The 10,974-nt window shown below is 39.4% G+C and overlaps 1 protein-coding gene across 7 annotated transcripts in view; it reads right to left on the bottom strand.

The window, feature by feature from the left end:
- The window catches only part of AHCTF1 (AT-hook containing transcription factor 1), a 43,895-nt gene that overhangs the window by 6,908 nt on the left and 26,013 nt on the right, over positions 1-10,974 (bottom strand). For all 7 annotated transcript variants that reach the window (XM_061471106.1, XM_061471112.1, XM_061471110.1 and 4 more), the window contains 13 exons: positions 10,367-10,513; positions 9,600-9,787; positions 9,251-9,395; positions 9,034-9,165; positions 7,827-7,974; positions 7,591-7,741; positions 7,299-7,400; positions 6,654-6,849; positions 5,180-5,377; positions 3,540-3,969; positions 1,918-2,020; positions 984-1,093; positions 176-357 (listed from right to left, as the gene is read on the bottom strand). In XM_061471106.1, coding sequence (XP_061327090.1) covers positions 176-357; positions 984-1,093; positions 1,918-2,020; positions 3,540-3,969; positions 5,180-5,377; positions 6,654-6,849; positions 7,299-7,400; positions 7,591-7,741; positions 7,827-7,974; positions 9,034-9,165; positions 9,251-9,395; positions 9,600-9,787; positions 10,367-10,513 — 2,232 coding nt within the window. The remainder of the gene's footprint in view (positions 1-175; positions 358-983; positions 1,094-1,917; positions 2,021-3,539; positions 3,970-5,179; positions 5,378-6,653; positions 6,850-7,298; positions 7,401-7,590; positions 7,742-7,826; positions 7,975-9,033; positions 9,166-9,250; positions 9,396-9,599; positions 9,788-10,366; positions 10,514-10,974) is intronic.

Genomic DNA, 10,974 nt, shown 5'->3' with positions numbered 1-10,974 from the left:
TATTACAGGTACAGAAAAACATATCTGTACTTACATAATGAGGTTTTAACTTGTATTAACCAGCTAAAGAAACACAGATGGTTTTGTGTGCCTTCTCATTGTCAGGAAGAAAGGACTGCCCTCCATTTGCAAAGAGTTTTCGATTTTAAAGAAAAGGGGAAAACAGTTTACTTACGTTAATTTCCTCAGTTTTAGGAAGACTGTTAGAACCAGTTATTTCTTCCTGTGGAGAAGGAACTTCAGCTTCAACTTCAGCTGCTTCTAGGTTAGGTTCTTTAGGCAAATCCACATACTTCTCAAGGTGTCTCTCTGAATAAGCACTGACCACATCCTCACTGTCAAGGACACCTATCACAGCTGGAAGAGATTTATATAATTTTAACTCAACTGCCATATAAATGACACAGGTTTAAGCAACAGGAAGTAACAGAGGGAACACGAACAAACAACACAGTTTTCCATCCTGTCACATACACTGGGCTTCCTCCATAAACTAGAAGCCAGAACTATCCATGTGGTAAAGGAGGCAACCTCACAATTAATTAAAAAGAGGAAAGGGTAAAATCAGCTGGTAAGTCCATAGAGAAAAGGAACAACAGAGAAAATGGTGGCTGGAAAGGCTAGTTATTTTTCACAGCCAGAATGCATCATCTTTTAAAATAATAACTCAAGCAGCAGATCCCATAGTATGCACATTAGCAGTGGTGTACATCAGCAAAGTAGAGAACTGATCTCCCCTTCCAATATTTTTAATCCTACCAATTTTCTCAGTATCTTTATCAAGAACAGGAACATTCACTATGCATTTTCTAGAAGCACTTTCTTTGAGGAAGGTGGTCTCTGTACAGTTTAACGGAAGTTAGCAGTAACATCTTAGTACTGCTTCAGTCTAAAACACCTGTTATGGTATAGCAAACCACACATTTTACTTCAGGAGTTCAGCTACCTCAACTCGCATCACATCTCCAACATACTGTACATACATTCACTGTCTGCTTCTGGGGATTCAGAAAGCTGTGGCTTTGTTGCAACTGGCATGACTTTTTCTTCTGATGAAGAGGAAGGCATCTTGGACTCCTGGTGGTTTGTTTCACTTCATGAAAAGAAAGAGAAAATCATAAAGTTCCAAAACAAACCCTGAAGAACTTTACATATTACTTTCTCACTGCAAAATCTTCAAATTGCAAAACAGAAGAAGAAAAAAAAAACCCAACCCAGAAATTCTTTTACCAACAGACCTCCATTCAATTCATGACTCATTGTATGCAATGAAGCAAGTATTGGATATTCTTCCCACTAAAGAATAACAGAGTTGTATTAAAGAATTATATATTGCCTTCTGTAGAAAGAATGCAATTGCTGTATTGGAGGTTTAGAACAAATACCGGTACAAACTCTTGTTCAGCAAGTTACCACATGAAATTAAGGGTTCTTTCGTTAATATTCTGTCTTCATCACTAAGCACTTGCTAATTGAGCACACACAGGAAACAGAAATTAAGTGTATAAAATACTGCCAGAAACTCAAACCCCAAAATGAACCTACTAAAGTTGCAGTAATCTCAGATGTAATTTTTAGCTACAAAATTCTCAGACAAAAGCAGGGCTTCTGTTCCCAGCATCTACTTAGTAACCCTCAAACTGTGAAAAAGGTTTATCTAGCCTGTTGAATGAAGTCTTTATCACCATACTTTGCGGTCTGCAATCATTTGAGAAAAAAAGGCTCAAATTGACAGCTGGTCACCCTGACTTACATCCGTGCCAAATTAGATCTGTTCACAGACAGGAACAGAAAAGTTGTTACCTATAAGAACACAGGAAAGAACCAATGGCAGCTGAAAATCATAGTTTTCAAAGCTGGAAAGCCAGCAGTTACATGTTGTGCAAACCCAAAAAGGTATCTATTTTATGAACTTACCCTTCACTTGCAGTCCCAAAAGCAGCAGCCTCAGCAGCTTTAAACACCAATTTACCATTGTCAGGAAGGGTAAGACATTCAGCATTTGATTCCTCCACAAATCCTACAAAACCGGGCAGTTGGATTACTTCTCCATTGCACTTAACGTAATTCTTGTTAAAAGTACAAATGATTGTAAAGTGAGCCTTTATGTGTTTACCATAGGAGAGTGATTTACCAAAATAATGCTACCCATACTTCGACTGTACAGAAGACTGGAATTCTTTCCAGTAAAACAAGAAGCATGATGCATAATGGCAGTGTTCAACGCCAGGTTGGACAAAGCCTTGGGTGGCATGCTTTAGTGTGAGGTGTCCCTGCCCATGGCAGGGGGGTTGGAGCTAGATGATCTTAAGGTCCTTTCCAACCCTAACTATTCTATGATTCTAATTTCAGTTCAGAAAACAAAATGACTTGATACTCTGTTTATAAATTAAACATGGTACTACTAACCTAATATGTACAAACTTCAGAAAACATCCTTCCTTCTTAAAATTGGGCAGGAAATTTTCTCATTTCTCTTTGGATAATTTACCCCATTCCAGCAATGCTTCTTTCCTTTCCTGACTCCATTTCTCCTTTTCTACAAGAACGCAAATATGCCCTTTTCTTGTTCTTTTTTTCTGATGACTGACTGCTGTCATCAAAACCCAACCGCCTTCTAACCTGTTCTTATTTCAACAGGGTCAATTTTAGAAACATCCTCCTTTTCTTCTTTGTTTCTACTGTCTGCTTCCTCCAGACCCAGCAACTACGTTTGCAGACAAACTGTTTCAAGACCTCAGACATACAACTCTGACACTTGAAGACATATCTCAGAAATAACAAATTTTTTTTGTAAGGACTTGAATGGACTCAGCTCTGTCACTGACTGTAGCTGTGTTTCCACATCTCCCTCTTCCTGCACTACTTGCCTTCCCAGCTCTTCATCACTCCTCAAAAGCAGTGAGCCACAACTCTTCTAATCTGCCAGCAGAACTATTCGTATGAACACATCCTCAGCAACCGAACTGCCTTGAATGAGTTCAATTGAGCTGAATTTCCAAACATAAGCGAAATAGGTTTGGAAAAAGCTGCGTAAGCTTTTGAGCTAGCAAAATGAGCAAGCATAGCTGTATTAAGCAGCAGACACAGAAAACAGACTTACTTCTAGAAGAAAACTAACTGAGCACTAACAAGGTGGTTTATAAAAGTAAAAAGAAAACTAACTAGTCAAAGCACACCATACACTCAACTTGCTGAAAAAACCCTGCAGCCTACATAAATATCCCTAAAACATAACCAAAAGCTTAAGTTTTCAGCCTGCTTCCCTCTCAAAACTCTCCACAAATCACTGCTGCCTCTCAGCTACAACTACGCACAAGAGATGCCAACCCAAAGTAGAGTTCATTCATAATACCCAGGACAGCTAAAAAAAAAAAAAAAAAAAAAAAAGAAGACTAAACAGTGGCAATTTTATATCCCAGGACAAGGAAGTGCCTAGGATACCTATGAGCACTCATTGTTGAATTCATCAGAAATTTAGTCTTTTGAAGACATTTGAATTAATTCAGAAACTTAGGTTATCACAGTATGAAACGCACCAGCTTCTTCCCTTAGCTCTGATGAGCTTGGTTCTTCCACCTGGAAAGATTTATCTTCAACCATTTCACTGTCTTCTTCCTTCTCTGATTCTTGAAAATCAGCAGTCTCTTCAATGGGAGAATTAGCTGGCTTAGCAGCTATAAAGATTACATCATCTTCAAAATCACCAGGTGATTTTGCATCGTGATACTCCAGAGTAGTTTGGTCTGATCTGGCAGAAACATTACTATTTTCTTTGCTGACATCCATATTCTCCAAACCATGTCCAGGTATGCTTTCTGAAGACTCATCCATTACAGCATGATCTTTCTCAGGATTGCTCAGAGCAAAGAGAGTTGTTTTAACTCTACTTTCAGACCAAGCATCCTCCACCACTCCACGATGATGCTCAGATGAAGGTTCAGACAGCATTTTATCTTCTGCAGTTACCTTAAAAATAAATAATAAATCAATAAATATGTCAAAGCAATTAAAAAAAAAAACCACCACCCAAGCATATACCAATACTTGTAAGTTTTAAAAGTGGCACCTTAAGCAAGGAGCTAAAAAATTTAATCCCATTCTAACACTAATTTAGCTTTTAAAGCACAGTGTATAAAATAATTACACTTTTGACTGCCTTCCACAACCTTGGAGAATTAAGATGAAGTGGGTCTTTTAAGTACTTCCTTCTGCTGCCATATCAAGCCTGTTCAATGGGTTCACTATTATGTTTTCAAGAAGAGGAACCTTTGTATAGTAAAATCATAACTCATAATTTCTCTTTTGTCTGCTCACCTTTTCAGCTTGCATGCATCACTACAACATTTTAGTAATCCCTATTCTGATAGCACGTTAGAAATAAACTAACCTGGTCACACTGCATTAGTAGTAAGAACTTCATATATAAGAAAGCCTCTTATTACAACTGAGTAACAGGCAAAAAGAAGTATAAAAGAACGAGAACAATTACTTATTATACGTATGGAAAGCTCATACTAGTGACATGCCCCTGCTCAGCCCCGATTTTGGTAAGTTCCTTCACTAATGGCATGATGAGCTGGATCAGTGCATCCAACGGGCAGAACAAAAGGAGTAGTAAGAAGTTGATGGCTTTCAGAAGGACAACACTACAAATGCTGTCCATGGTGCAAGGCGAGAGGCAAATCTGAGAATTTTAAGGCTAGGGAACAGCCAACAGTACAGCTCTCTTCATCAAGAGTCTATTCTTATCACAGTTGAAGTAAACTCACCCTGACAAAAAGAGAGACTGAAAGTAAACACAGCTCATGAATTCTGATGCTTTCCAAGATGTTTAATTCCTGAAGCTTGACAAACCCAAACAACTGGCTCAGTCTGCTCCTCACCTTCCTGCTGTACCACCACGTGAAAAGGTAGAGCGGGAAACTAGAAAAAATAGAGCTCCTCACAGGTCTTGCATAAAAACCACCAAGGTCACTGACATTTAATATCAGTGTGTTCCTGCAGGCATGTGATGCTACAGATGGTCTAACACAACCTTTTCTGATCAAATTCAAGCTCTGATCTGCAATTTCAATTCTCAATCTAAGGAGTTTTGGCAAGCTTCAAGAGCAGCTAAAGCAAATCACAGTCTAGAAAGCCTTTAATTGCAAAAATCACTAACTACAGCCCAGCTTACCCCAACAGTCCATTTTGCACTCGAGCCCTCTTCCCTGAAGGATATTCTAGGTTCCTTAGCTCGCAGAGGAGGAGTAACTGATCGTCCCGGAGATGCAGAGGGAGTTGCTAAGGGTGTGGTGCGAAGGCTGGCTCTGAGGATAGATTGAGGAGTAAACCCAGGAAAACCAGAAGCAGACATGGCCAAATCTTTAGCTCTCTATGAAAAGAAACAGAAACATTTAAACTCAGTTCAATTTCAAAACAGAGGACTGCACTTGTCAAATCAATTTTACTTAAATTACTGTTTACGTTTAAAATTACAACCTGAGTTGGCAGCAGCAGAGAACACAAACTTGTGTTCCTGCACTGCCCTTTTCCAAAGGTACAAAACCCTTGCTGATAAAAACACAGGCTTTTTACGATTCATTTGGCTTTCCACTTTTTTTTTTTTTTTTTTACTTTTAAATGCCAGCATAAAATGTTATTTTTCAAATTCCTGAAGAACAGGGATATGGCATTCTGTTGTCTGGCATCTTCTCTCCCACCCCAGTGATTTTTACAATTTCTACAAAGCTATCCGCAAAACATACAATAACTTAAACTTCAGCCCAGATAGAGTGACTGAACACACTGCAGTGTGCAATGGCAATCAGCAAAGCAACAGCTGATTTTTGACAGTTACTAATCAATCTGTGCACAAGACTAAATTAAATGACACAGCTGTAAAAATACCTCCGCCTCTTCATTTAGAAGCATTCAGGTCTTCTTAGCTTAGCTCAGTAAAGGTTTTACAGGGGATTAAAAGAAGCATAATGAAACTAGCTTCATGACACGGACAATATATAAGAAGAAGAAAATAGAACTCTGAGAGATCACAACTGCTTTGCTCAAGCAGGCAAAGACAAAAAAAATCGGCACCAAGATGACAGGTCAAATGGTATTTCTTTTATTGTAACATTGTGATGGCTGTGAATGGGAACACAGTTTAACCCAAACAACTAATGGGTAAAATTACTGCAAAAAAGCCATCACTATATTTCACACAGACTAACATCACTTAACCTACGTCACTCAGCTGTCACTCCCTGAACTGGATTAGGAAACTGAAGCATATGCATCTTGCTTGTATATCAAACTATAGAGAACTATTGAGCACTTAAATGAGATGGTTAAGCCAGATACTGCACCTTTAAGGATCTAAGTATACTGAAAAGTCCAATTTTAACTTGGATCCATGCAATGAAAGCAAGTGGATTTCACAAACCTCCTGCACACTGCAACTAACTCAGAACTAAAGCCTTCCCCATTCAAGCCTGTTCCCAACATACTGCTCTGAAAGTTCTGTATGTACAATAACCACATACATGCATGCTGAAAAGATTCCACACTTTGAATCCAACAGTGTTTGCGTTAGTACTTTGGGGGGTTCATTTCGAAGACCGTTTACAGGCTTTTGTTGTGGTTGGTTGTTACTGGTCTTTTAGAACACAAACCTTAACTACCAGAGGAGTCTCTAGCAGATTCAGCTCTGATGCTCTTAAAAACTTCTTCTGTAAGGCGGAACATTGCGGATTTGAATTCACTGGGCTGGATGCCATGAGTGAAGTAGAATCTCTGCATGATGACTGCCAGCCACCACCCTGCTCTGCAGAACACGAAGGAACAGGACGAACCACCGAATCCAGCAATCTGTTAAGAGGCACAATTTCAAACAGGAACATAAACAATGCATGACAAAATTGTGTTCAAGAAATCTGAGATGATACCTAACAAAAACACTGAACGAGAAATCACTTCTTTACCGTTTGTGCTTAATGTCCTAAATCTCCGCCTCTGAGGCAAGAATAACCCAACTTTAAGTTGAACAAGTGACGTAACGCATGCGTCAGAAGGAAATTCCTCTACCTGTCAATGCTGGGACCACTTCGAATTCTCTACTTCTCAGTGTGTTCCCCTCAGCTGACCTTTTCTTTAGCAGATACAAAACCCAATGCAAACAGAAGACTTTGCAAAGACAGACAGAATACACACGCATGCATACGCACACGTGTACACACACACACACACACACACACACATGTATGTATTTACAAATAGGAGCCCTTTCTTGAAACACCCATTCTGTAGATCTACTATACCTGGAACGTTTCTGTGAGAATTTTGTAACTGGTGTCCCAACAAATGCATCGGGCAACTCTGCAGCAGGGAGAGGATGTGCTGGTGGTTCTGTAGCTCTAGGGCTAGAACTGAAAGGAAAATGTAACTGATGATGGTACCAATTCTGAAATGCTATATACTGCATGTGCAAAAAACCCAGACAAAGCTTTCTTCAGGTCACCTTCCCTCCAAAACACTAACGTAATTGACATGGATTTCTCTCCCTTTCCAAATACACAGCTCAAGATGAAATGTTATTAAAAGGCTGCTTACCTATCATACTGTAAAAAACTGGTTTTCTGCTCATTTCCTACCCACACTTCTCCAATTTTGGACAACACGTTACTGATGAAAGTTGCTCTTGTATGCACAGGTCCTGCATTAGCTTGTTTTGCTACTGTTGATAATGGCTTTGGTCTTGCAACTGGAATGCAAGAGAGAAAGAAGATCACCCTTGTGGAATCAAAGCGCTGGTTACTTGTCCAGTATATCTGCCCCCTAAAAATTACCTTCTCTTAAGACTGAGGAAGGCAAGTGGTAAGGCTTGGCTCTCTCTAAAGCCAGCTTCCTTTGAACTCTAGGAAGGATCTTGCCATACTGTTCTAATATAGAATTTCTGGCAACTGCTCTCTCTCTCAAGCGAGGATCACGATCACCCTGATGAATGAAAAGCATAAAGCAGAACATTAACTGATTACAAGTTCACTGCACCTCACCATAAGCGCACCCATCCCTGTATAAACTTTCTCTACAGATAGGATAAAATACATCCACTGCACAGAAGAGCATCAAATTCTTACCCAGCAGCACACACCTATTTCATCTGGTGTTGGTTGCAAAGAGGAAGGAGGAGTAAATCACAAGAGAGATGACAATTCTAAGTTAAAACAATTCTGGCATTCTGGCGCTCCACGGAACCTTTTTCAGATACACTTGTATAACCTGTAATTTTCAAACAGCTTACAAAACAGCGGGCTTTCCCTACAATGCAACACATTCTACCTGGATGAAAAACTTCAGTTGGGGAACCTAAAGCTTCCAAGACTACCCTGTAACTGGGATTCACTGGAAAACCTGATTTCAGAGAACAGCAGATGTATCACAGATTCATAACAGATGTTCACAAAACTGAAATTGGCTGTTTTGACAAATAAAAGTTAGCTGAGAATTTCTGTCAAGAAAGTGGTGAAATGAGAGATATGGAATGTGAAAACAAAAAAATCCCACACCGATTTTACCTGTGGACAGACATCCAGACTGGCCTCAGCTAGAAAAATGAAGTCGCGTGCAAGACACAAGAGAGGACATATTGCACAGAACTGTGGTGACATACAACATACCCTTTATTCCACAGAAAGGAGTGGCATAACAATCTTGCAATTAGCTAAACCATACAGAACACACACCTGAGCAACTGAGTGATACAGCTGACTGATAGAAAAGATAGGGATGTTTAGTCCACAGATGCAAACAAACTTATTTAAGCAAAGGCAACAACGGTGTGCATTATTTAACACAGATATTCACAGAGCACCTTTGGAGAAATACTCTGTTCGAATTTCATGTTCAGATGTAACTTAAGGTGAAGAAACTTATTCCTAATATTTCAAAAAATGGTTTACAAAACAAAGCAGGATTTTTACTAAGTAAAAAAAACACAACCAGTGAGTAACTCCTAACATATATTTGCAAATCCAACACAAATATTACACTTACCAGAAGATTAACCTTCATTGACTGATTCAACTGCAGTGCTGGAATATAATTGGAACGCTGCAGACGGTGGACTAGAAGAAATTCGTGATTCTGATCACCAGCACGGGTCTGCAGAAACTTCTCCAGACACTCCTGTGGGAAAGAACACATTGGAAAAATCTACTGTGCTTCTGCCTCTTCTCTTTCCAATTCAGATTTTTTTCTTGTCCACACTTACCTGTTCAGAGTCGGTGAAAGGCAGCTTCAGCAAGTCTTCCATTAGTCCCATCTCCTGGCAGAGCTCATACATGTGCTTTAACAGCTCTTCCGTATTTAACTTAGTCGTGTGTTGGTGCAACAGAGCCCAGGCCTCCACCATGCACCTGCAGTTCATTTGGTTGAGATACAAAGGAATACCAGTAATTCATTTGGCTGAAATGCAATGGAATACTAATAGCATAACCCCAAAATGGCCCAAACTACTGTATTCAAAGCTTTAAGGAAATGTAGGGGTTGGTGATTTGTGCCCTTTGTTCTGCACCTGTCACAATACTGGAGTGCCAGAATGGAGGGACAGGTTCTTTTACCTATTGGACAACAACACGGTGAGGAAAAGCCGAACTTCACTACTGCTTGACATCGATGGCTTCATCATCTGTAAGTATCTGAGGGCTCGTCTGTGCTCTCCTTGGCTCATGAGGGCTTGAATAATCCTCCTATGTTGCCAGGACACAGTTTTGATCGTAGCTGGATGAAAGAGCAGGGCCAGGGAATTCTGTAGACGGTAGAGATCAGGTTTATTACGATACATACAGCCACACGTGTAACAAAGATATTCAAAAGTTCCTGACAAAATCATTTAGTCACACAGAACAAAGCGAGTGCTGTAAGAGGAGTAATTCACACTTGTCTAGGTTAATCACCCATCTGTATACAAACAGCACTCCTTATAAACACGTTACTAAATAACATATTGTTCTGTCAGACTAACAGATTTTATAACATCATAAAGGACAGCCTTAAGCATCGGAAAGGACAAGAATTAGGTTGAAAAGTCACTTCTGCATCCTTATGCCTCAAACCTTGCCGCTAGAATCACAGTGCTCCCATCTAGAGTACCTAAACCATTGTTCTTGAGAAAGTGCTCAACTGATCTGCTGAGAATGACCTAAACAATGGCTTTGAAAATTCAAATACCATCATCAAGCATTATGAAACCTGATGTCTTCTTTGTGTGAATTTATTTCCTGACAATGTAGTTAAAACAATTTCAAATCACAATTTACTGAAGATGTTGCAGCAGTATTACAAAATTACTTCTAATGTTTTAGTATCAAATGTGTACCATACTTACTTCATAATCATTATGATCTAGAAGCCAGTAACCTTGAATAAGCTTCACAAGACCCCAAGGGATACCAAAGGCCGTTGGGAAGGAGTCAATTGAAGTCTCCGTTTTATTCGGAAAGGAATGCATGATGTCTAGCAGCAAGTAAATTGTCTGACATCAAGTATCTAATTAAGGCAAATGAAATTGTAAGACCCAACACACTGCATTTAGGGGGAAAAAAAAACAAACTAAAAAACAAATGAACAAACAAAAAAAAAAAGAAAAGAATAACTCCGAAGTGGTGGGAAGCAGAAAGTACAAATGGTTTAGTCTTGGCAATTTAAGCCATTATTACCTGAAGATACTCTGGTTGTAACCACAAGGTTACATTCTAAATGAACAGCCCAAAAGGAACACCCTTGGATTTCTGCAAGGTATTCCAAAAGAATCATTTCAGATATTTAAAACTTCAGTTGCCAGCTCAGCCTGGAAAAGGGCTGTTCTGGGCAAAATTCAGGTACTGGTAAACCACTGGTAGGGAAACTTACTCTGAAGCAGCAGTTTTGTGAACCATTCCAGTAACAAGCCATTTGCCCGAGATAGAAACCAAAAACTGGGCTCTATTTTGAGAA

This window comes from Pezoporus flaviventris, unplaced genomic scaffold (genome assembly GCF_033815535.1).
Source record: "Pezoporus flaviventris isolate CSIRO_AGI_PZ_B2104156 unplaced genomic scaffold, CSIRO_AGI_Pfla_v1 ptg000066l, whole genome shotgun sequence".
In the NCBI taxonomy this organism is placed as follows: domain Eukaryota; kingdom Metazoa; phylum Chordata; class Aves; order Psittaciformes; family Psittacidae; genus Pezoporus; species Pezoporus flaviventris.
The sequence above is the reverse complement of the archived record's forward strand: the minus strand, read 5'-3'. Positions and strand labels throughout refer to the sequence as shown.